Source organism: Vicugna pacos, chromosome 1, assembly GCF_048564905.1.
Source record: "Vicugna pacos chromosome 1, VicPac4, whole genome shotgun sequence".
Classification (NCBI taxonomy): domain Eukaryota; kingdom Metazoa; phylum Chordata; class Mammalia; order Artiodactyla; family Camelidae; genus Vicugna; species Vicugna pacos.
The window spans coordinates 20,887,382-20,914,545 of NC_132987.1; the positions used below are offsets into that span (position 1 = coordinate 20,887,382).

Genomic DNA, 27,164 nt, shown 5'->3' on the forward strand with positions numbered 1-27,164 from the left:
AGATGCTAAACAAGAGTAATTAATTTTTTATTTTAATTACTTAGTAATCAAAACAGAGGAGGAAAAAAAAAACTGAGCAAACTTGTTTTTCAGCTGGTTTTTAGAAGGAGGAAAGGAAAACTAGAAAGGATTTCATTTGATCCTCAGAATAACCTAGTGAAGTATACATTTTCATTACAGATGAGGAAATTGAGGGTCAGAGCACATTTAACTAACCTACCCAAGGTAACACAAAGGTTAAGTGAGAGACCCCACACTTTCTAATATTCCATGGTACCTCTCATTCTATCATGATGTTTTCCCCATAACTTTAAACTTTCTTTCTATTAATGCTCCTCTAGAAAAGACTTGAGTAAGCCTCAGTCATGTTAAATTAAAAGCAAACAATCCAATCCTCTTCCTTTAAATCTCCTAACAGCCAGTCATCTTTTCTCCCCTTCACGGTCAAACTTTTCAAGGGTCACCTCAATTTCTTGCCTCCATTATTATAACTGTCATTCATTCCTCAAACCACCCCAATCTGGCTTGAGCACTCACAACTCCAGTAAAACAAATGACAAAGAGTTAACGTGTCACTCAATTCAAAGAACATTTCTATTCCTTAAGTTATTCAACCATTAAAAAAATGCAAATCTGATCATGTCACATCTCTTATTTTGATGGCTTCACACTGCTTTAAGGATAAAGACCAAGACCCAAAGATCCTAAGCATTTCCTGAAAATTAGCTTACAAGTTCCTGCACGGTTCCTCTTCTCTCTTACCTAATCTTACACAGTTGCTGAAGTTGACACACTTGCATTCCTTCAGTTTTTAAATGAGTGAAAATGTCCTCTGTTGCATATGCTGTTCTTTCTTCCTGACCTCTTGTCCTTCTTCCTCCCTCTTCCTCACCTCTTGTCCTTCTTCCTCCCTCTTCCTCCAGTTACCTATTATTTATTCTTCACGTCCCATTTTAAATATCACTTCTTCAGGAAAGCCTTTGTAGAACTCTCAGGACAGATCACACTCTTAAAGAAGCCTAAAGTTTTTCTTCCCAGCACTTGTCACATTTTAGTTAAAAAATAATATTGTAATAAGTTAATTATATCCCCTACTACAATGAAAGCTCATAAGGGTGGAAACCATGCCTGTCTTATTCATTGTTATATCTCTAGTTGCAAGTATGATGCCTTTTTACATACTAGGAATTCAAGTTGTGAACAAATGATGCAAAGTCATTGGCCACGTGGACACATTCACAAAGTGTAATTATCATCTGGAAATACAAACCTTATTGTTAAGCCTCCGGGAAATTCTTCATCAAATAATACTTCAAACAGTACATCAGCTTCTCTATTAGCTGTTTAAAAAAAGAGATTGAAAAATCATATGATAAAAAAATCAGTATATAAGTTTTTGGAGTATAAGAAGCATTACAACTATCAATACAAATAGCGAGTGAAAAGTAAATAAACTCACAGATTACCTTACTGGTATTAATTTAAAGTAAAATAATAATATTTTAAATTAGATGTTGTGGGAATTAATTATATTTTTCTCTGTTTTTGTATATATTGGAAATTATTCATAAAAATAGTTAATACAAAGAGGGAAGGTATAGCTCAAGTGGCAGAGCACATGTTTAGCATGCAAGAAGTCCTGGATTCAATCCCCAGTACCTCCATCAAATAAACAGATAAATAAACCTAGTTCCACACCCCGCCCTTTGGAGTTTGCAGTTTAGAAGGTCTTCTAATTAGACAATGGAAATAAAGATTTGAAGATGTGGCAGGAATGTGGGGAACAGAATGGAGAATGGATATATTATTAAATAGAATTGGCAAGAGTTTGTAACCTGTGTAGATAAAAAGAATAGAGATGTCAAAGATGACTGCAAGGTTCTGGCTGAGATAACTTGTCAGATAATGGATGTCATAATTGAGACATGAGACACATGAGAAAGATAGTGGCACAATAAGCTTAATTAGGAACAGAGAAGAATAAATCTGGCAGAGAGGGTGATGGGACATAACTGAAAGTTTAAATTTACCAAAATGTCAAGGGGAAGTAATTAGCTGTAATAATGTTTGAATTTTAAGCCCAAGTTAATAATTGTGTCTATCACAGAACTTCAGAACTGAGTCCCTCTCTCTGTTTCTCTCCCCACCTCCACCCCAAACCCTTTCCATCCTATTAGTTCTGTTTCTCTGGAGAACCCTGACTAATATGGTATCTGACACTATGCTAGCCCCTGGTAGGGGTTGGAGAATGTTACCCTCACTCCCAGTCCCTCATTGCCCAATTAAAACCAGGCCTGCAGAGCTTCCTCATTCTCCCCCATCCAGCTGTACCTTTCACCTGACACTTTTACCTAAAATTTAAACCCAGGAAAGTGGGGCTCAATGAGAGGCAGGAGTTTCTCCTCTGAAGGCTTAAGGCCCACTTCTAGGTTCCTGCTTCTCGTCTGACGGAGGAGCCACTTCCTCAAAAGATTATTGATAAGAGAATTGTTCACTCCCTTTAGTGGAGATGGCTATGGAGATGAGGTATTAGCTGAGAGCAGTAAGACAAACACTCCCCCTTCCTATTCCATGTCCACAGCAGACATGGTTAATCAATGATTGAGTTTTTTCCACTCTGTGTAGATATAGCTCTAAAATCCTTCTCAAGATAAAATCCCAAATGGTCACCATTACTGACAGGAGTTGTCAGAAGAAAGGAAACTTCTGTTATCAGAGTTGTAAGGTCTTTTCAGGACAACCTCATTAGAGTACAATGCAATAAGCTCAACATTTGAACAGCTGATGTCTCAGGTTGAGCAGACAGCAGCAAGCAGGTTGCTTTGTTACACCCATCTGACCCTTACCATGACTAGCCCAGATCTTCCTTCCTCCATTTTCAGCAGCCAGAAATACATCCAAAAAATTCAAAGAATCAGAGAAGAAAATTTTCTTTTTGAGGTAGGTTGGCAGGGAAGACCCCAAGAGGATGTGTGGATGGAAAATGTACAGAACTACTGCTCAAAGTTAGAGAAGAATCAGGGGAAAGAGTTCAGATCCCAGCTCTGCTACTCATCTGTGTCAACTCAGGCAAGTCACTTAACCTCTTAGGTGAGAAAATAATATCTACCTCTTATGTGGTTGTGAGGGTTAAATGCAAAATGTTAAAGTGCCTGGTACATGTTGGCACTAAATAAGCAGTTCTCTTAGGCTCACGCCCTGTCTACTCTTCTTCCTTTCTGGACAGTGAGACCAAAGTTGAGTGCCTGGGACATGGAGGGACAGTGCTGCCAGTGCCCTCATCCCTAGGTACCCGATTTGCTGCTTCGTGTTGGGTTGACTTTTTTTGAATCTATGCAGCAAAGCTACTCACTCCCGGCATCCCTCTGAGGCACTTTTAGGTCCGTGGCTAATTCTTTCATTTTATTTTCACTGTCTCATCTTTTTTTTTTGGTAAAAAAACACATAACAAAATTTACCATTGTAACCATCTTCAAGTGTACTGTACTAGTGTTAACTAGATGCACATCACTGTGCAACAGACAGACAGGTCTGTTTTATATACATAATCTAGGTTGTAGTCATAAAATTCAAATTAATATGCACATTTAACTTTCAAATATTTCAGCTGTAAGTAAGCTCATAACTTATGTTTATTTCTCCACAGAAATCAGGAAATTACAATGACAATTAAGGTAAAGCCCTGAACAAGAACTAAGGAGGCATGACAAAATGTTTCTTTTGGTTTCATGAAAATGTATGTATTCTCACCAAGGTCTTGGATAATTTTAATGTGCTATACACAAGCTACCAAATTTTCAGCAGCCATTCCTCAACTTCCCTATCTTTTAATCACTTCCCAGCTGATTACACAAGACAAAAAAGGACAAATTTCTCTAACTAAAACTGAAAAAAAAAATTTAACTAAAACATAAAAGGATTTAGTGTTTTTCTTGATTATAGAAGCTTTCTGCTTACATATAAGACACACAAATTTATATTTTACTTTACAGTAAAAATGCAGCTGAAGACATGTCAAGTATTGCATTATTACCCCCTTTAATGCCTATGATGGTGCCCCGAAGGCCGACTGGAACGGAAAAGTTCTCTCTCACATTTACAACACGGTCAAAGAGACGAAATTCTGCATCCCGATCAGGAATGACTCCATGTTGCTGTTCTAAAGGCTGAAGAGAAGATAGATTTAATTATTATTAACTCTAATTTAAAAAAGTTTTTCTACTAATATATTGAAAATATTTTGTTCCTTCTATACTTTCAAAGCAAAAACAACGTTGAAGTATTTGACAGGAAACTTACTCTGTACAGCAAATGGGGCTTCACTGTCACTCGAACCTTCTTATTAGTCTTTCTTTGCTGAGAAAAGAAAATTTTGAAACCACTTAAAAATACTAAATTTTAAAATTATTATTCAGAATTTGGACACATCTGAACTTTAAAAAGCCAAAAGAAATGACTAAGTTCAAGATAATTTGACTTTCTTTAGATACAAGTAAGGAGGAATAAATAAATTCTTAAAATTTTTTAAAGTAAAAATTTTTGGTTGACATATAAGATATAATAGATAAATGCAAACTTCTAAGTATAAAGTCTGATGAATTTTTGTATTATGAGCCTATGTATAACCCAGTTCAAGAGACAGAACATTACTAAGAACAACATTAAAAACCTCTGAAAAAAGAAATTAAGAAAAAAAATTCCTGTACTGCCTCCCAGTTACTACTCTATCCCAAAGTAACCTTACTTCTTACACAGATAATATTTGTCTGTTTTAAATTTTATATGAAAACTATCCTATTCAAATGCTTTTTTTACTGTAAAAAGAATTGTATACAATGGTCAATAAAGAGTTATATTAAAGAAAAAACATTATAAAGTATTGATTTATGTCAATATCATGCGTTTTGTGGCTACTTATAAAAATTAAGGTGACATTCATTTACAATGTCCTTGCTTTGGGGAAATGGCTTTGATATTTGAATTTCTGACTAAACAATGCTGGAGGAAGAGTTTTCTTCTATCTTTGCTAATTAATTCTGTGACTTTGCATGTAAGCATCAGCTTCTTTCAATCTGTAAGATGGAAATAATACTACCTGTTCTACCTAATAAAAATGTGAGGAAATTTATATTCATTGCAACCCATTACTACCATTCACATTAATTTTTTTCAAAAAGTGATTCTTACCTACCAAGAAAAATGGCAGTAGTTTACTTGTGAGGTAGTCACCTATCTTTAGGACACAGCTTATGGAAGTAAGTACAGAAGGGCATAACACAGCCCTAAGCTAAAGTCCATACATTACAGAGTTTTTGTATTTATATAGTGTAAAACGCTCAAGCCTTTAAATAGAGTCTATTTTCTTTTTTTTATAGAGATATTTCATTTCTTCTTTCAGTAAATATTTACTGAGTTCCATTTATGTGCCATTTATTGATTTAGGTCCTGGGGACAAAATAGTGAACTGTCCTTTTATTCTAGTTGAGGAAGACACACAAGAAACAAAATAAGGAAAATAAATAGCATGTTTGAAGGTAAAAAGCATAGAGGAAAATAAAGCAGATAAGGGGGATTGGTGCGGGGAGAGATTTGTAATTTTAAATAGGGTGAAAAGCGAAGGTCTTACTGACAAGGTGTCTGTTTCCAGTCCACAACAGACTAGAAGTGCTAAGAGTACAACTACTGCCTACGGACAACAGCAAGAAGAAAGAATATGAGAAGAAATCTGAAGTAATTTTAAAAAGCAGACACAATAACTGTGCCTAGAGGACTGCATATGAAAAAACAACCCATATGCTCTAACATACCCCTAGGCATTGTTACATTACAGCACTGATTAGAGAATATTAGCATTCAAACCTGATTCGTTAGGCAAATTAATAAATTGGGGTATTTCCACCACAGGCTCCAACCCACAGTTCCGAATGAATGAACAGCTCTGGGGAATGACTACTCAAAATGTGATCACCTGGGAGGTTGTTAGAAATGCAGACTATCAAGAATGGCTCATCCTGGAGCGACTGAATCAGAATCTGTATTCTGACAAGATCCCCCAGTGACTCATGTGCACATTAAAGTTTAAGAACTACTGCTCTAGAGATGGAATTCAGAATGCATGTTTTTTAAAAAGCTCTTCCAGTAATTTTGATAATTAGCTGAGTCTGGGAATCACTGTCCAATAAGAAAACTACAGATACTTTTAATGATGACCCTGCAGTAAAAAGTTTAAATTATGTTCAGAATATTGTTCATTTTTTAGTTTTTTCTTCTTCTTATCTTTATTACCCTAATAACATTCTAACACTGAAAAGGGGGAAAAAAAATCTCATAGCTACTCCTTGACACATTAACAGGTTTTTATTCCTATATGAAAATGTAATCAAAATAATTGACTACAACTTTGTATACGGATCTTCAGTTTGCAAAGTAAGGGAAAAATGTGTAAAACATTTAGAAAGCTCCACATCCAAATGGGTTCAAATAAAATTTGGGGGCTTAAGATTATAAGTGGAAAACTCATTTCAAAAACAATCCTGTGGGGGAAGGTATAGGTCAGTGGTAGAGCATGTGCTTAGCTTAGCATGCACGAGGTCCTGGGTTCAATCCCCAGGGCCTCCATTAAATAAACAAACAAACAAATATACAAATCTAGTTACCTTCCCTCCTTAAACAAAAACAATGCTGGACAAATAGACTTTACATTGAAAGACAAAAAGAAATGAAGGCTCTCCATCCTCAACTGAGTATCAATAACCTTTCAAAATATCAAACTCTTGGCTCTGAGCCTAACATTTTTTCTTAAAGGTAAAAGGAGTCATCTAGTGGTGATTTTCCAGATCATATTCTCAGCTCTTGAGTGTGTGATAAGAGAATTCAAACAGTAATAGCTAAGTATTATTAAGCATTAATAACAACTACACATTATTAGGAGTTTTTATGTATTAACTCAGTTAATTCTTTTGAGAACCATATGAAATAGGTATTATTTTACTCTCATTTTACCAATGAGGAAATGGAGGAATGGAAAGGTCAACTATCTTGCCTAAGGTTTTCAGTATTGAAAGAGAGATGCGGGAAGGTTTTAAAAAAGCCCAGTTCTTAACTTATTCTGCTATTAGTTCAAACAAGAGAGTGCTGTGTTAGCAAAGCAACATCATTTTAGTAAAAAGGCAAATACTGAAAAATAACAAAGTTAAAAAAGGAATATAATTAATCTATTTTCTATTGCATCAATATAGGGAATCAAATTAGATAAAACAGCTAAGGCTACACAGGTTTTTGTTTTTTAAAATTAAGACATAAAAAAGGCTCGTTTAAGTGGGGTTTTAAAAATACTTCATAATTGAATGAGTTTGTCAGTGGAAAAGTATATTTTAGAAGTGATTCTGTAAAAGTTAGATAAATACAATTTTTATGTTCTATAAAAAGATGAACTGTCTCAGAAGAGTATGAAAGAATAGGGGGTTAACACTATTTCTCAATCACAAATCTTCTATCTTGACTAGAATCATAAAATATTAATTCTTAAAATTAGAAACACTACAAGGACATAAAATTTAAATGCTATGGCTTTATATTGATGTAGCATTTATATTTATTTAGATAAACTTAACAGACATTGGAAATGGCTAGAACATTTTTTTAAATTACAGAATCATTTGACATAATTTAGAATCACTGAGTATATGTTTTATCTGATTGAAACACAAATAAATCATTTGCAGACTAATATACAGTTCATTTAACTTCAAATCTCATTAGCAATCTTCTTTATTGTAATTTAGTACCTTGCACTTTTCAACTTCTTCTTCAATTTTCTCAACAATAGCTGCATCCAGAATTTGTAAATCACAAGAAGAACGAGACAAAGTGCTCACAGGATGCCCCTTTAGCCAAGTTATAATTTCTTGAACTTTCTCAGCACTATATTAAAAACAATTTTTTCACATTAATTAAAACTTTCTGAGGAGTTATAGAAAGGTTTGATATAAACTTTTGAGGGCTGTGAATTATAAAAGACATTAAATATATAATTAACCACTACACTTAATTAGTAGTAATTATAAATCTAATATAAACATGAACATCTCATTTAATTTATAGTTAAAGTTACTTGTCAGTACTTTACTGATCTAAGTGAAATAAAAAAATTATATTAAGATCTTAAAGCAAAAACAAAACAATACAAAACCTTCCTACCAAAAGTAATATAAATTCTTGAGAAACTAACTGCTGTACCTTTCAATGGAACCACCAAGTTGAACTATGAGGCAATAAATCCCACAAATTTTGCTTACCCATTCTCATTTTCTCCAGGCCAAATATCATCTTCGTAGAACACATCCTCTTGGCTATTTTTGGCTATATAACAAAACAGTTCTGGAGCTCTAGCCAAACAAACAAATAAACACAAATACTGCTTAAAAAATACACATGGCTAGTTTCATATAAACTTCCTATCAAATAATTCTGGACCCTAAGGGGACATAGTAAATATATTGAGGACACAGAGTATTAATAAGAGATAGAGACTAAAAGATTCAAAAGTATTCACAGGCTCTCAAAAGTTGAGGGAGTTGTAGTTGAGGGAGAAATGATTCAATTCATGAACTACAATAAACTCCAATTACTTACAAACCTCAATTACTGACTCAATCCCTAATAGACTATAATGACAGGTGATAAATGGACAAAAATAATCTCTACAGGGTTATTCCCTAATTTTCACAACAAAGCTAGAGTACTCCTCAATAAAGCAAATGAAAACCCACTAAATCTTCTGATATTCCTCAAAATTCCATTGTTTCCTGAATAGTGCAGTACTTTCAAATACACACAGCAGACTGAACACACGCTTATTTTTGCTTCTTTCCCAACCTATTAAAAGAACAGTTAATTATAAAAAAGGGCATAGACTTACAAAGACAGACAAAGAGCGAAGCAGAGAATCCAACACTATATATGAGTTGTTAACAAAATGTAAGAAATTGAAAACTGAATAGATAAGTGTGAAATGATCTGACAGACAGGAATAAGCTGCACCACAAGCCACCAGTGTGGGAGGTCAACAAGAAGCAAGTTGATTTGAACTGTGGAAGTCTGCAAAAGCTCAGGAGATACGGGCTTCAGGTACATTTTAATGCTATAGTATGGAGTGAGGTTCTTAGGCTTTTAGTTGAAAATTTTGTATAATAAGCAGGTAGGTGGTCATGTGATTACTTGCCTTCTACTCCAGCATAAATCCCATGGTTTATCTTTTGGAGAGGTTGACTAGGGTCTGCTCTAGCCTTGGGTATTCCAGGCACAGGGAACTGGATGGGTGGGGTGTGAGGAGGAGAGGCCAGGTGCCCTACTGAAAGTATAACAAGTGGTTATACTTTCATGAATCCTGATTGCTGATCAGAATCCTGATTCCTGATTCCTAGTGACACTTGTGTGTGTCACTAGGAATCAGGCTAGGAAGTATAACATCTTTAAGAAACAGTCTCTGAGATGGAGATAAACATGTAGGAAGTTTATTAGTGAGTTTTGTGGAATCAATACCTGTAAAGGGAAGGAAGATAGGAAGGAGCAGAATTAGGCACAGGGAGAAGTTGGGCTGTGATTCATTCTTAATGAACTCCTTGGCCAGTATTATACAGATCTCAGACTAGGAAGGCCCCCTCAGACTTGCCCTGAACTGGGGCAATCAGGTTGGCTGGGCCTTGACACCTCCTTGTTGATCAGGCATTGGACCTGTGGCTTTTGTGGGAAAGGGGCATAACTTTAACCTATTCCTGCTGCCAAGGGAATATGTCCTCAGTCCTGAAGGGACATTGTCGGGGTGGGGTACCTGGATGGGGTGTGTCATAGCATTCACTATGTAATAAGACCCCAGTTCCCTGGTTAACTTCCAAGCCACTGGAAGTCAGTTCTGTTCTCTGCAGAAAAGTCTGGAGAACAGATCTCTACCTAGCCTAAGAGAAAGAATATACATATAGGAAGTGATATTTGGAGATCCTCTGCAGAAATAGCCAAGTCTCACCTGACAAGCCCAAAGAATAAGAAAAGAAAAAGAAAAAAAAAGCAATTTGGAGAAAACAGAAAATACTGAGAATAGAAGAAAATCTAGATTACTATCTTCAGAGAAATAAAAGAAATTTCACTCATTATAAGAACAAGATGCTATAAAAAAGGAATGGCAGAGGATAAGGACACACTTTCAGAAATTGAAAATGATTAAATAAAAAATTTAAAAGATATGTTAAAGTTGAAGAAATCTCCTACAGAGTAGAACAGGGGTATAATGTAGGAAATAGATAAGAAGAGATATGAAAATCAGAAGAATTAATCCAAAAAAGTCTAACATCTAGCAAAAGGAGTCCCAGAAAGAGAGAACAACAACAAATGGTGAGGAGGAAATTATAAAAGAAATAATTCAGAAAAGTTTCTTGGAATGGAAGGGCATCAGCTTCAAGTCTAAAAAGACTGACAGTAAAACAAAAGAAAAAAGACCCATACTAAGGTACACATCATCACATTATTAAACAGCAGTGGTAAAGGGAAGATTCTTAAAAGATTGCAGAAATGAAAATAGGTCACACACACAGATTCAGAATCAGAATGGCATAAGACTTCTTGACAGCAAAGGAAACAAGAAGAGAATGGAGCAGTACTTCCCAAATTCTGAAGGAAAATAATCTCCAGTCTAGGAGGTTTAAACAAATTTCCAGATATGCAAGCTTTCTTAGGAAGCTGCCTGTGTAACTGCTCCATCAAAATGGTGATATAAACCAGGAGTAAGGCATAAAAGCCAGGAAATAAAGGAATCCTATGCAGGGGAATGGTGAAGGGAATTCCTAGGATGATCATAAAGAGAAACTCTTGGATGAGAGCTGTGCAATGGCCCAGGAGAGCAGTTAGTTCACAGTGAAGCAGGAAGACAGACGGTTTTAGAAGGATGTCTACAAGAAGAAAATGGAACTGACAAGTCACACAATCTGTTTGACTGTATTAAGTTTTCCAGCTACAGCACAGAGTTTAGAGCCAAATTAGTCATGTGAACATAGATAAGAAACCAATGAATAAATACAAAAAGAACAAAAATGTGTATAAGAAAGGAAATGTAATCCTAATATTCTACAAGGTCCAGCTGTGTCCATTTACATTATCTTAAGTAAACTTTAAATACAGTTTAATGTTAAAAACTGTAGAGAGGGGGAAATATGTTTGTGTGTGTCTGGAGGTGAGGAAATAGGGAGTGGGAGCGCTAGAAGAGAGCTAAAGCTTCATCTTCTATGGTAGGAAATCAATGCATATGTCAAGTTGAAAAATCAAGAAAAAGCAATCTTAATATGACATTTTAAAGTAAATAGAAGAAATAATCTAAATTTTCAGATGGTAATATGGGATTGAACTGTGTGATCTCCAACCCTTTCAAGTAAGATATATTGAAGTCCCAACTCCTAGTGCCTCAGAATGTGACTTTATTTGGAAAACAGGTTTTTAAAAGAAGTAATAAGCACTAATCCAGTATTACCAGTGTCCTTATAAAAGGAGAAATTTGGACAGAGACAGGCATGTACACAGAGGTGATGTGAAAACACACAGATGTGGAGTCACATAGCGAGATGATATGTAGACACATAGGGAGGAAAACCATGTGAAGCTGGAGGACTGGCTGATGCCTCAAGAGGCTAAGGAACAAAACTCGTGAGGCTACAAGCAGCTGGGAGACGTGTGTGAACAGTGCCTTCCCTAACACCTTCATAAGAAGCATGGCCCTATCAACACCCTGATTTTACACTTTTGGTCTCCAGAACTGTGAGACAATAAACTTCTGTTGTTTTAAGTCACCCAGTTTGTGGTACTTTGTTATGGCAGCCCTAAGACACTAAATACAGGGATCCTCAAATATGAGAAGGTTAGAAACCAGTCGAACAATGGAAAGAACACTAAACTGTGAATCAGAAGTAACGATACTTCCTGTAAATCTCTGTCACTAAGTGGCTCAGTTAATCTTGGTACTCATATTTCTTATTGTTATACTGAGGAGTTGAGACTTGTTGATTTCTTAAACTATTCTAGCAATAAAATTCAGTAATTCTAGGATAGTAATCTGTTGGCCAGCTGGAGTTTAAAGAAAGCTCACTATGCCAAGAGCTGTTTTGTTTATCCATACTAATCCTCTTACTACTGACATAGACAAACAAGAGTAGTGAATACTTTATGATAGCAAAGTAAGGAAATTTTTAATAAAATGGAAGCCAACTCTCATCAACCTTTATTCATTTTAAATAATGTAAGTAAAGTATTTTTCTATCCTATTTTAGGTAATGGCTATGATGCTCTATGATACAAAATTAAGTTTATATGTAACACATATCACATTTTGCTAAAGGAAACATTTGCTTCATCAGAAAGTCAAAACAGTTATATTCCTACGTTTTTGGATGCCCAGTAAGATCTTGCTAGGCACTTACCTCTCTAAATACTCTGCAAGAAGTTGTTCTGCTGCAGATGAATACATCCATTCACTTCCAACTTTTTTAGTATATCCAGGTACCTCCTCATTTTTTTTGTTGAATTTGAGATTCAAACCCACATTTGCTTTATGGTCTCCATGAGGGCTGAATTTAAACCACACACACACACACACACACACAAAAGTTTTAAAATTTTGTTAAAAAGAATAAAAAGTTTTGCTTTTAATTCTTAGAAAAGTTTAGATTGTCTTTCTATGTTTTAGTTATCATGGTTATTTCCAAAGTAGCAGTAACGGAAAAACTAGAGGAAAGGCTTCAAAACCCAAGTTAACAAGGCATATAAACAGATTATGTAATTAGAGAGGAGAATGAAACAAGAAAATGCAGGGAAATATATTATTGAAATTCACACACACCTTCTGATACCTTTTTTCAAGGTTCAATTTGTTAGCTGCTAAAAATAAGAACTGTCTTTCCAACCACCTAAAGCATGTGCCATTTAGATGAAAGATCACCATCAGAGGAATTTATGCATAATTTTTAAAGAAAATTCAGAGCAATTAATAAGAAAAAATAAATCCTGAAATATTAACCATTTTATCTTTATCACTTAATTTTTTCTGCCACTTTAAGTAAATTTCTCTAACATAAACTTACTTTCTCCTAGATCCTCTTCCAATAAAAATACTTCCTGTAAACCTTGAAACAAGGTATCCACTCACTCCAAGGCGACTGGCCAACACATATCCTGGGTTGTACTTTATAGAATATTTCTTTAAATATAAAAACAAAAAGGTCAATTATGGAAACACAAAGCATTAAATGTTATTTCTTTACCTTTAAAATCTGGAGATAATTAAGACATCACTAACATTTTGGATTGTGGCAATGTAAGGATTCTCAAAAGTAATGATCTCCTCCTCACCCCTCATTTTTAGAAAGGATTTACAGGCAGAATTTCTCTGCTCCTCTTTCTCCTTAAAGGACAGAATTTCCAAGGATGAATGAAAGAGGGAGGAAATATACAGTTTGTGAAACTGTCTCAAGAAATAAACCCTATTGTAAGTACTAAATGGCAAACTCTGGAGGCAAGAACTACTTTAAAAAAATGAATTTTTATATTCTAAGAAGGGCCTGGTAAAGTACCTGGGACAAAATAAGGTCTTGAAAATTATTACGCTGAATTAAAACATGAGCTCATCAAAATAGTTGCTACTGAGCAAAATTAAGGGTGTCCTTCGTATATAGATATAAGTTATATTTGCTTCCCCTAATTATTTACTATCGTAGGAAAATAACAAATATGTATAGGCTTGTAATTAGAATATTATTAATATAATTCAGTCAACATAACCTCAATTTTGTGTACCTACAGGAAGAAACTATGAAGATTGTCAAATTAAAAAAAAAGTACTAGTTCATATAATTTTAAACCAGGAAGCAAATTACTCACCAATCCAGTACCAACTAGGGTAAGCTGCCATATACGCCTACCATCATGTATGTAATAATAACACATACTTGTTTTATATGGATTTTGTTCACTTTTTAAAATTTCATACAAATACTTTATACTCTTATTTTATAGGACTATAAGGATATTTTATCATCAACAAAAGCAAAATTTCCAATGACTGGTAATACATTGTTTTCCACCGTTACTATTATTTTTTTTAATGACCATTGTCTATAATGGTCCCTAAATGGATACACTTTTTTAGTGGCCTGGAACATAAAGTCACTATTAAAACACATTAATACACTAGCAAAAAATGCAACACAGTTTTTTCCATAAAAAATCATACAATGTATTATTAGAAATAATACAAACAAATCAAGTACGCTTTCCAGAAGAGAAAGGAAAAATCAAGGTATTTTTCTATCACAGCAGTACCACTCTTCTAATAAGCATTTGAAAATGTGCAAGGGCACATTCAGTTACAATAATTGCACAGGTGTCAAGCACTTTGTATGTAGGGACCAAGGATGCCAACTGTCCTGCCACATACAGAACAGTCCTATTTAACACGTAATTGTCCTGCTCAAAATACCATGAGTACACTTTTTGAGAAATACTGGGTTATGGTATAACTAAAAAGTAATTAAAATTATCAAAAATATCCTAGAAAATATATAAGGTAGAGAAAGAAGAAGGCTGGAGTAAAAGTTAAAGAAAGTACGTAAAGAGAGAGAAAGTATAGTAGAGAAGGCATGCCTAGCAACACTCTACACCTGGAATTGGACAGGCTCTTTCAGATGCAGAAAAAGCCAAGGATGAAGCAACACAAGTTCTTCTACCTCTACTGACCCCCAGAACAGACCTCCAGCTCCTTTCTCTAAAGGGCCAGTCTCCTGGTTTCCTGACCATGTTTTCTGAATTGTTTCTCCAAAAAAGACCCAATGGCAAGATTTTAGGGACTATTCTGTTTTCCACAAAGTTTCCTCATAGGTATGCTGGTGCCTAATGCCTTAATTTTTAAAATTTTTTTTTTAAATTGAGTTATAGTCAGTTTACAATGTTGTGTCAATTTCCAGTGTAGAGCACAATTTTTCTGTTATACATGAACATACATATACTCTCACATTCTTTTTTGCTGTGAGCTACTACAAGATCTTGTATATATTTCCCTGTACTGTACAATATAATCTTGTTTATCTATTCTACATATGCCTATCAGTATCTAATGCCTTAAATTCATTTCATGGGATATAAATCTTTATATTACTAGAGAAAGTAAAAGTGTAAGTAACAACAGCTGGCTGACTGTGAATTAATTTTAGTCAAGTTAACTATCCAATCAATCAATAAGAACAAATAAGAGATTTCAGAATCATCCTTTTATTTTAAAATGGGAAAATAAAAGGAGGTCAATGAACATCTTTGGAGAAAAAGGTCCTTCAGAAGGATGCCATGTCATCCTGCAGAGGTATACTCAATGGGTTAATGCTGTTTAGGCAGTTTCCCAATTTTCTCTAGGGACTGTTCATCTTTAGCTGAATATAGACATAGAACCTTTTGTAAGAAGCCATTTGTCACTTGTAAATTAAAAGGCAGGCTTTGATTAATTATGAAAGACTTAAAAAACCTAACTCTATTCCGAGAGGGTATGCTAATCAATGTGCCACTTATAAGCTTGAACAAAATAACCCATAATAACCATTTTAGATTAATAGCAGGATTGCAGTGGTTTTTCCTCCAAAGATCTGCATGAAGTTTTCAGCACAGATTCAATATTTATTTTTAAATGATACAAGATGCAACTGTTAGAGAATTTAATCAGTATTAAATAAAATATTTGCATAATTCAAAGGAGGTACCAAAAATATACTTTTAACATTTTAAAAGTTAATTAATTCTGAATTAAATAATATAGACTATGGTACTCACATGCTGGTTCTGTATTAAAGCATCAAGATTGGGTTCACATGGAATGCTGAAAACCACACGAATCCTGCCTTCCATAATCACGTCCCCTGAATCCTGAACCTTGGAGGGGGAGAAAAATCACAGTACGTTTTAGCCTCTTTCACTATGTTTTCTTTACTTATTTTTCTACTTATCTGAATAGTGTTTGTTATTTCTGAAAGACAGTTAAGACAATAAAGGTGACAGTGGAAATTCTCTTGGAATTTGTAACTGGATTTGGTTATACTGTAAATTTAAGTCATTGTCCCTTGCTTTACTAGTTGTTAACCAGTCTTTCACTTCATACTAACTTTCATTGCAAATAATTTCAAACTATTAAAAAGTTGCAAAAATAAAAACAGGTCAAAGAACACTAAAAACATTCACTCAGATTCATCTGTTGTTAACATTTTACTCCATTTACTTAACATTTGTGCTTCATGTGTGTATTTACTTACATATAATTACTTTTCTGAACTTCTTGAGGGTATATTGCATATATCACGTCCCTTACCCCTAACTATTTTGGTGCATATTTCCTAAGAAGAAGGATATTTTATTATATAACCATGGTACAGTTATTAAGTACATAAATTCATGACACAATATTTTTTCTAATCTACTGTCCATATACCAATTTTGTCAGTTGACCTAAAAATGTCCTATATTTATAGAAAACTCTTTACTCTCTCTACTACAGGATCAGGTTAGGATCAGATACTGAATTTAGATGTCATATCTCTTTAGCCTCCTTTAATCTAGAATATATCCAGAAACTTCCTTTGTCTTTCATACATTGACATTTTGAAGAATACAGTTCATTCCTCCCTCTCTACCTTGCCTTAAAAAAAATTCTTCATTTTGGATTTTTCTGATGCTTCCCTGTGATAAGGTTAAGGTTATATATTCTCAGCCAGAATAGTGCAGAGGGGATGAGTCCTTTGTAGGGTATCCCATTTGGAGGTACGTGATGTTTATTTGTCCTTCACTGTGATATTAATTTTGATCATACAATCATATGTTGCTCAGTTACATATGTAACTGTATAGTTACAGTTTTTGCTTCCCTTGCAACTAAATAGCCTGCAGGGAGGCACTTTCTATGACCATGAAAATATCTTGCTCCTGATCGAAAATCCCCCTTTGATTTAGCTTCCAATGATGACTGTTGTCTGATGCAATCTATATCATAACGGTTGTAAAATGATGGTTTTCCAACTCCTCCACTTCCTCCACATTTGCCCTAGACATGATACTATAAGCAAAAGCCATTCCTTTCCTCATTTATTCACCTTTTATTATCACTTTGGAATTATGCATTCCTATTCCTCACCCGCAATGGTTTTTAACACACTAAGTACTTGGTTATTTTGGTACTCAAAACAGTCCCCGATTTGGCTGGTAGAAGGCTCTTCAACCTGGTTCCTGTTTTTATGTGATGTGCTCCCATCATTCTTTTGAGCACCTCCTTGCTCCCCTTTATAACGTTTTAGGCTTATCTTGTACACGTCCTGCACCAGCCCTGTAATCAGTCATTTCTCTGAGAAGCCTGGTTCTACTAAAAAAAGAGATCAGAATTTGAATTTTTTCCCACCATCTCCTGATCCCAACGTTTTCAAGACTAAATATATATAGCCAAATATTGTGTTTACAAGTTAGATGAATGAATTCTTTCCTATTTTTTTCCCTTCAGTATTAAATTTTTACACCTAAATGAAGAGAAGTTAAATTGACACCAGAAATTTAATTAGTAATAATAAGAGAAACTAACTTCTCCAGTGCATCCATAATAGGGTGTTCCCAGCATAAAGACCATACTTCTAGGAGGAAATAAGTCATCCAATGTTTTAATATTAGAGAAACGGGAGTCAAAGGCTCGGATGTCCTATGCAGAATGAAATATAAAAGTGAATCATCACAGTTAAAATTTTCATAGATTGCATATCAAGTATTTTTCCTACGCAATTATGACGATGCTGTCTACCAACACCAAATGTAAAGATTTCCTACATAACAATACTAGTAGCCAAAATTTATTATCTACTCACACGCCAGACACTCTTCTAAGTACTTCACTTCAAGACAACCCTCTGTGGCAGAGACTATCACTAGCCCCATTTTATAGATAAGGAAACTAAAGCACAGAAAGAAGGTGAATCTTTCCCAAGGTCATACAGCTAAGAAACCAACTCAGTCTGTGCTCTTAATCGCTATGCTATACTGTTTTCCCAAAAGTATAGGATCACCACATGTTTTAAAAAACTGTTGTCCCCTTACCACATCTAAGATTGCAAACACAAAAGCAAATGCTTTTTGTATTTACTAATTTATTTAAACCAAACATTTTTTGAGAATAAAATAAACTTTCTTAACAATACACAAATGAGTGTCTAAGCATGTAATACTCCTTTTAAAGACTAGAGCATTTTGCAAACTACATTAAATAATAATCTCTATTATATACTGCTGCATTAGTCTTTTATTCATAAATAAATATTTAATATGATATACTTTTATTTATACAGTGTGCAACAGTTACGTTAAGATAGAATTGAGACCTGATGGAGACTTACTTTTACAACAGTTTGATAAACAAATGGAAGAACTTGTTTTGACCACTGTTTCTGTAGACGAACTTCACCATTTTGATTTATTTGATATTTACGACCTGTAAGTAACTGACCGTATATGACTGCAGACGTTTCATTTATTATTATTCCCTTTCTTCTCAGGTAGCTAAAAGAATTAAAAAAATACATAGATGTGCATCAGTGTGTATACCTCTATGATGATAAACATCAAACTACCAACTTTATAACTAAACATTTAAATAACTTTAAATAAATATGCTAGCAGTTCTGAGTAGTACCTAACTTAAGACTTTTTGCACTAGTTGCTTTCCTCTGTGGCTACCTTTCCCAATGTCTGTAAGATTAAATAAGAATTCACAGAAACTCCTGTATTTCATACCCATTAGGCTGGCTGTAACAAAAAAAAGCACAAACAACAAGTGTTCGGAAAGATGTGGAGAAGCTGGAACACCTGTACATTGCTGATGGGAATTTAAATCAATGCTGCCACTATGGGGAAACAGTTTGGCAGTTTTTCAAAAAGTTAAAACACACAATTGCCAAACAACCCAGGAATTTCACTTCTAGGTATATAACCAAAGACCTGCATATAGGCACTCAAACAAATGTTTATAGACAAATGCTCATAGCAGCACTATTCATAATAGAAAAAGGCGGAAACAACCCAAATATCCACCAACAGATGAATGCATAAACAAAAGGTGGTATGTATATCCATACAATTGAATATTCGGCCATAAGAAGAAATAAATACTGATATACACTATGCGTACAAACCTCAAAAACATGCTAAGTGAAAGAAGCCAGACACAAAAGGTCACATATTATGTGATTTGATTTATATGAAACATCCAGAATAGCTAAATCCAGAGAGACAGAAGATAGACTGACAGGGAGGGGCATTCAGTGGGCCTTTTCAGTCTAAAGCAGGGATTGACTACTATGGCCATAGACTACATCCAGGCTCCTGTTCTTATAAATAAACTTTTATTGGAACATAGTCATTCATTTACTTAATGTCTATGGCTGCTTTTGTGATTCAACAGAGTTGAACAGTTGTGACAAAAATTGTGAAGTCTACAAAGCCTAAAGTATTTTCCATCTGGCCTTTTATAGAAAACATTTATTGACCCCTGATCTAAACATACAATCATTCTTCATCTGAGGGATGTTTTCTTATCTCCTTCCATTTTCTCTTTCTAAACTCCTATCAGATACTAGAAATTCTGATCATTATTATTTTCAACAATTTGTGCTTTTTGCACTATGTGCTGAAGGAATCCCTCAGTTTGATCTTTTAGCTCACTGATTCAATTTTCAGTATGCCCATATTCCTATTCAGACCCTAGACTGAGCTCATTATAAAAATCGTAATTTTAATTTTTGTATATATGCTTATGCATAAATATATGTATTATATAATATATATTATAGTTACCTATATAGTTAAGTAACATTATTTTATATATAGATATGTATTTTATACGGCAAAATTACAATTATGGTGACAAAAGCAGGTATGTTCCCTACCCTCATGGAGTATACTATCTACAAAAAGAGTCATTAAACTAATCATAGACAAATGTATTATGATGATTCTATTTATGTGCTATAAAAGAAAATTCAGAATGTGAGCTATGATGAGGTGTCTAACTTAAATTATTGGGAAGCAAAAATATGCCCAACTTCTACCCCTGACAGCTATATTTATCTCCTTCTTTCATGCTAGATGGCTTTTCATGGTCTTTTTACATTTTTTCTATTTACACATATTTGAATAAGGATATTATGGCCTGGTGTTAGCTCCAAAATTACAGAAGAGGTATATTCTTGAATTCTCCATTTATCAATGTTTGCTATTACAGTTTAAACAGGACGGCTGATGGGCATACATTTATAACACCATTTCATGTGCTACTGCCAATTTCTATTATTTTATTTTGACTTAAGGAAAGTGTTTGGATGAAAAATGAGAGGTATTGTTAGGATGAGATCATGGGACACAAAGCATCCTGAAAATTAGCATTCCCAGGATGTAGGGCTTCTTAGTTATTGGTTACTGAATTCAGGGGTCTACATGTAGGGTGTAGGGTGGGTATGGGAGTAGGGAGGGGAGAGGGTGAAGAACAAGGGAGAGTATTCCTTCCTTTTCTATTACTTACACGTAGCCAAGAAATTTAACGCCCTTAAGATTAGTAAAAATGACTCAAATTCAGGTAACTGTTTACTCCCAGTGTAAGAGATCATGTCTTTTCTTTCATTCTTTCTCTCTTTTTCTATACATCATCACGTATTTGAGTGACAAACTACAGTGACAGCTATAACTGCTGCTAACCAGATTTTATTTTAAGCTAGAACATTACTTTTTTAGAACATAAAATAAAGATACAGTCAGTAGTCAGAGTGATCACAATGTTAAGTGAAAAATAAGTTCAAGGATGAGTACATTAGACCATCACATTCTAGTTCAATATTAAACACTTTTTATGACACTCACTATTCTGAAATTCCTTGTATTTCTTTTGTCCAGTTAGACTGTTCTTTGTCTCCAAGATGGACCACTTTAGATGGAGGCACAGTTCTTCCCAAATAAAGCTTCTGTGTTCCTGGAGGTTCTTCCAAGTAAAACCTTAAAAGTTAAAATAAAATAAAAATTATATTGCCTCCAAATTTGTGGTTTAATAGAGAGTTCCAGTAATGTGTCTTCAAAGTGAAGATTTCTACATAGTATAATAGCAAAAAGCAAAAAAAGAAAAAAAGCCTCCCCTTTTAAACTGTAACATGAATTTCAGAACAAAGACTTGTAAAAAATTTTAATCAAAATTAAAAAATAAATTACTATTCTTTCTCTTTAAGAATTTAAACTAAATACATAAGAAAAATATAAATTTTTAAAGAATGAAAAAATACTCTCAAATTCAATAAACTATTTTTGCTAAAAAAGTTTAACTTGATTCTAATCAAGCCACTACATCAAACTTCTAGTTTACAGGGAATATGTGGGATGCAGGACCAACTTAAATGACACTAAGAGGAAACAACCAGGTAAATCAGAATTCTACAAAATAACTGGCCTGGGCTCTTAAAAAAAAAGGTAGGGAGGTAAGCTCAGCCAGATCCTAGGAAATAAAATCAACACATTTCTATATAATAGTTGGGGAAACTGAAATTTAAAACATAATAAAATCTATAGTTGCTCCAAAAAATTGTAAATACATAGATATAACTCTAACAAAACATGCACAGGCTCAGTATGCTGAAAAAACAGTGATAAAAGAAATCAAAGATTAAAATAAATGGAGAGATAAATGGAGATCCACTTGGATCAGAAAATTCAACATAGTAAAGATAGCAGCTCTGTACAAATTAGTCAAAAGGTTTATTACAACTTCTATCAAAATCTCTCCAAGATTTTTAGGTATAAAAATTTATTATACATGGAAAGGCAAAGGATCAAATATAGCTAAAACAATTATGAAAAAAAAGGTGGAAGGAATCATTCTCCCTAAGGTTAAGATTTACTACATAGCTACAGTAACAAGATAAGGTATGGTGTCATAAAAATATACATACAGACAAATGCAACAAAATGCAGAATCCAGAAATAGACCCACAGAAACACATTCAACTTACTTTTGATAAAGGTGTAAAACCAATCTAGTTTAGGAGGAAGGATTGTTTTTACAACAAATAATGCTAGAGCAACCGAATATTCATAGGCAAAAATATAAATCTTGACCCAAACCTCATATCTTATATAAAAATTAATTTTGGGGGCAGGAGGGTATAGCTCAGTAGTAGAGTGTGTGCTTAGCATGCATGAGGTCCTAGGTTCAATTCCCAGTACCTACATTAAAATAAGCCAACCAACCAATCAACCTAACCCCCCTCAACCAAAAACCCCGAAACAAAAAATAAAAAAGAAAATTAATTCAAAATGGATCATGGATTTAATCGTAAAAGGAAGAGATAAAACTATAAAACTTTTTGAAGAAATACAGGAGAAAATCTTCCAGACCTAGGGCTAGATGAAGAGTTCTTAAACCAAAAGCATGATCTATAAGAAAAAAACTGATAAACAGGACTTCATCAAAAAGGCAGGGGAACTGTGGGGAGGGTATAGCTCAGTGATAGAGTGCTTGCCTGTCTAGCATGCACGAGGTCCTGGGTTCAATCCCCAGTACCTCCATTAAAAACTAAATAAGTAAACCTAATTACCTCCCCTTGACAAAAAATAAATAAATAAAATGGCCGATTAAATTGTGGAAAGAAAACAATGGATAAAAAAAAAAAGGCAGGGGAACTGAGTTCTGATGATTAAAAAAGAATGCTCAAGATTTCATACAGAAAAGCACCTACAAAGGACAAAAATTCATACTGGCATTGACTTCTTGTTAACAAAACTATATGATAAAACACAATTGAGATATGTTTGTAGAGATCAGAGGAAAGAGGATTAGGCCTCTAAAATTCTAAACCTATATATGAGAAAAACAAAAAATCCACAACATCACCACATTTTCTTTGAAAAAAAAAATCGCTTGAGAAAGTTCTAGACATGAAAAATAACAAATGAACAAGATATGAGATCAAGCTTACATGAAATAAAGGTAAAAGATGACAAATAGCTTGCCTAAATAATCATTAATAAAATTAATAAAATCATCATTAACTTGCAAAAATGTTAAGAAATTATTTTTAAAATAGAAGATATGTTTTTAAAAATTAATGTATTATTGAAATGAAAACTGGGAGAAGCATGGAAAAAGGTAAGGTTATAAACGTTATTCATTCTTGTCAGAAAGAGAAATATACTTGCTAAAGAATATAATGATAACTGGTAGAAAAGAATTAGGATATAGAACTTCCAAGATATTAAAAAAAAAAGAAGGCAAAAGGGAAAAAATAATATATACATCTAAAATATATGCATCTCAAGGGATGTACAATAAACTGTCAATAGTGGCTGAACTTCAGATGGTGTGATTAGAGGACTTATATTTTTATTACAGAGTAAATATTTTACAATAATTATATCAGTTAAAAATATATGAATAAAAGCTACCAAATAGTAAAGTTCATATAAATTTAAAAAATTACATAAATCAAATCTTACTTACTTAGTTTCTCCATCTGATACACCCACAATTCTAGCTTCTTCAAGATGGGGCCAATTAACAAAGACCGACTTTCCAAGCACTGAGGAAGCTATATTTTCTACACTCTTAAAGTAAAAGTAGAAAAATTTTTTATTTATGTTTTATGTCCGAGAGAAAATTTTACAGAGGCAAAATTAAATAATTAAAAACTGCCTTGTGTTTATAACTGTGTACTTAAGATCTGTAAAACCCCATTAATAATTAAAACAGATATAAAATATCACTTGCTCATTCAAGCCAATTATTCCCTATTAGTACCTGCTTTTGTCAGCTTTATTTCAACTTAATTATTCCACCCATTCAAATTCAGTTAGTTTTCTTAATTACTCTTCTCTAAGTTGTGCCTTTATTGCCAACTACTCTTTTTCTTTCTAGTACATTTTCCAGGATGTCTGTTCTTTTAAATTTTCTTCTTTCCTTTAAAAAAATATTTTTCAGTTTTTTTTTAACTATTTCCTTTCTTTACCCTTTAATTTATTATGAATCTGTGGAAGTTTACCAAGTTTACCTCTTCGTCTGCCAATCTCTTATTGGAGGGGAATTAGGGCCAACTTACAGTATGTCAGCACTATAAACCTCATGATACTTAAGAAGCTTGATTCCTTCTCGTTTTCTCAACAGCATTAGCAGTTATTAGTAAAGGTGGCCCACTGATTTTAATCCTGAATGAAATTACTTGGTGAGAAAACAGGTTTCAGTAAAATAAAACAGAAGAATGCTGATGTATAATGTGAGTATTACTGTCCATGATAATAGCTAACATTAGCAGAAAATAATGTTCAGTAAGAAACCTAGGTCTTTAGTTCTGCTGCTAACTAGCTGAGTGAATGCCCCTTTCCAACCTCCATTTAAGTTTCTTAATTTGTAAAATTAATGAGTTGGATAAGCTGCTTTACAAAATTTCATCTAGTTGTAAACTTCTTTGATTCTATTTTATTCTCATGATTATCTTGTTTATTTTTCTCATGGAAACTGAGAAAAGTGAAAAGAACAAGAAGAGTTGTCTAGAAAATGGCTATTATTCACTATTTCATATCAAATGTTCAGATAGGATAAAGCAGACTCTAACAAATGTGATTTCATTTCAGTTTGTGGTTGGTATAATTACATAAGAACACAACTCATTTCAAGTTAGAAATCACAGGTCCAAAATTGGATTCTACCTCTTTTCAGCTATAGAGTCTTACGCAAATCCTTTGATCCCACTGAGTCTGTTTTCTTTCATGAGAAGTTGTAACATCTACATCACAATATTTATTTAAGGATAAAATAATATCCACAAAAGTTTTTGTAAACTAAAAAATGCTGTACAGTTGGCCTTCTGTATCCATGGATTCCACACCTGCAGACTCAATCAACCACTGATGGAGAATATTTGGAAAAAAAAAACTTCCAGAAAGTTTCAAGAGCAAAACTTGAATTTGCCAAATGCTGACAACTATTTACATAATAGTTACATAATATTTACATTGCATTTATAATTATTTATATTGTGTTACATAAGTACTCTAGAGATGATTTAAAGTATAAGGGAGCATGTGTGTAGGTCACATGAGAATATTACATCATTTTATATAAGGGACTTGAGCATCCACAGATTTTGGTATCAGTTGGGGGGGCTCCCAGAGTCAATGCCCCATGGATAGAGGGACAACTGTATAAATATTCTGTATGAAACAATACCTTGTATAAAAATTCTTGAAAGGAAACATTATTATTATTAGTTAGACAACAACTTTGTGGTAGAAACTGAGTTGAAATATAAATTTTCATTCAATTTTTTGTTTATTATGCTTAATCATTACTAGCAAATATTTCTTTCACAACTAGAGATGGCTGTTTTTAGACTTTTGGGGCATAACTTATAATTTTATTTATTACATTTAGACATTTCTTAATGTGATTATACAAAAGAAGGACTACTCTGATAAATAAAACAAGTTTTAACATTAGAACTAGGCTCCCTTAATTATCCTTCTCCTTTCTATTCATGTATGTCTAATTTCATTCTCCCACATTTTTCTTCATTTGAAGGAAAAGTTGTCCTCCTTTCCCAGATTACTCCTTTCCCTTTAGCCCTAGACGGAATCCTTCATTACTTCACATCCCTTCCCTCTAAAATGCCTTTAAGACCTCTTTTCTTTTTTAGTTCTACCTCTCTTCTTTTGAATGGATTTGCTTAATGAGCAGCCTCTTCTGTACCTACAGTTATGACTTTAGACTTCTTTTCAATGATAAACTTCTTAACCAAGGGCTTAAGATCTGCTACCTCTACTTTCCATCTAACTAGTCTCAGACCAGTCCTTAGAAACTGGACTTCTGCCTCCACCAATCTATTGGAATGGAGTTCTCAAAGGCCAATAATGATGCCAAAGGACAAATTCACAGACCTTGTTTTAGTTTTCACTCTTCCTGAACTGTATGCTCCATCTACTCCATGCTTCCGTGATACTACCAAACGTAGGAATCATTCTCTTACCTCTCTGAATGATTATGCCACTTATGAACACTATGTCACTTATACTGGTTCCCTTTCCACCCTTTATACATGTAGGTATTTCGTCATGCTGGGGCCTTGAACCCTCAAGTTGCTTTTCTTCAGGCGATGAGCCCCAAGGCCCCAGTTATCACTCCCATGCTGATGACCTGTATATCCCTTCTTCCCTTCAAGCTCTAGGTCCAGGTATTGTGCGTAAGCTACCTTTCTCAACTGAGGTTTTTCATCTAAACTATACAGCACAAAAAACAGTTTGACTATTTTCTCCAATTCTCCCCAGGATGGTGCATAACCAGTACCATTAAAGGTAAATTAATCTATTATATACAAACGGATGAGAGGGCATTAGGGCTTAAATCTCTTGTGGAACCCTGTTAAGAAAGGCTGAGAGGGCAGCTCCAGTTAAATGTCTGAGTACCACCTTAAAATTCCATTATTTATCATTCAATCTCCTCAAACCAATGCCTCTTCCATTTTAAAATTCTTTATTCCAATAAACAACAGCAATTGCTTTCTAGTTAATTAGTCTGGATATCTCAGAGTTAATTTTTTTTTCTTTTCATCTCCTATTTTTGAACAAGTGATGAAACTTGTGAATTTCAGTGTTGTACACCTAGATCTATTACCACTTTAACAGTTTATGTCCTTATTGCCTAAGGCGTCTACAGTCACAACCTCTGAACCTTTTCCATTTTCTTCTATTTCTCTTTAGTGCAGTTTAGTCTATTATATTGCCACCAATACCAATTTCAAGGTAACAGTTATGAAAAATAAGTCCAAACTCCTTAGCCTGGTATTCAAGGTCCTCCATAATCTGGCCTCAATCTGTTTTTTCAACTTTATCTTCCACTATTTCCCAACACAAGTCCTCTGCTTCAGTCAGGCTTATCTAATTCTTTTCCTCAAATACATCACATTTATTCTAAAAAAAGAGAAAGGATTAAGAAAAATTTCAGACGTACAAAAAGGTTAAAAAGAATAAGATAATGTATCACATTTATTTTTCACTGTAATTCCCAGCTTATGTTATTCAACCGGAATACCTTTG

General features: G+C 33.9%; 1 protein-coding gene across 7 annotated transcripts in view; it reads right to left on the bottom strand.

Moving 5' to 3' along the window:
• XRN1 (5'-3' exoribonuclease 1) overlaps positions 1-27,164 on the bottom strand; it is an 84,491-nt gene that overhangs the window by 24,568 nt on the left and 32,759 nt on the right. For 6 of the 7 annotated variants that reach the window (XR_012071409.1, XR_012071405.1, XM_006202769.3 and 3 more), the window contains exons 19-30: positions 23,581-23,684; positions 20,958-21,089; positions 18,443-18,605; positions 17,641-17,754; positions 15,853-15,951; positions 13,122-13,237; positions 12,462-12,608; positions 8,298-8,387; positions 7,788-7,923; positions 4,300-4,356; positions 4,034-4,166; positions 1,271-1,340 (exon numbers count right to left, since the gene is read on the bottom strand). Coding sequence is in view for 4 of the 7 variants with exons in the window: in XM_006202769.3 (XP_006202831.2) it covers positions 1,271-1,340; positions 4,034-4,166; positions 4,300-4,356; positions 7,788-7,923; positions 8,298-8,387; positions 12,462-12,608; positions 13,122-13,237; positions 15,853-15,951; positions 17,641-17,754; positions 18,443-18,605; positions 20,958-21,089; positions 23,581-23,684 (1,361 nt within the window). In the remaining 3 variants the exon portion in view is untranslated. Of the gene's footprint in view, positions 1-1,270; positions 1,341-4,033; positions 4,167-4,299; positions 4,357-7,787; positions 7,924-8,297; positions 8,388-12,461; positions 12,609-13,121; positions 13,238-15,852; positions 15,952-17,640; positions 17,755-18,442; positions 18,606-20,957; positions 21,090-23,580; positions 23,685-27,164 lie in introns of those variants that run through there. The other variant, XR_012071410.1, reaches the window with a different exon arrangement.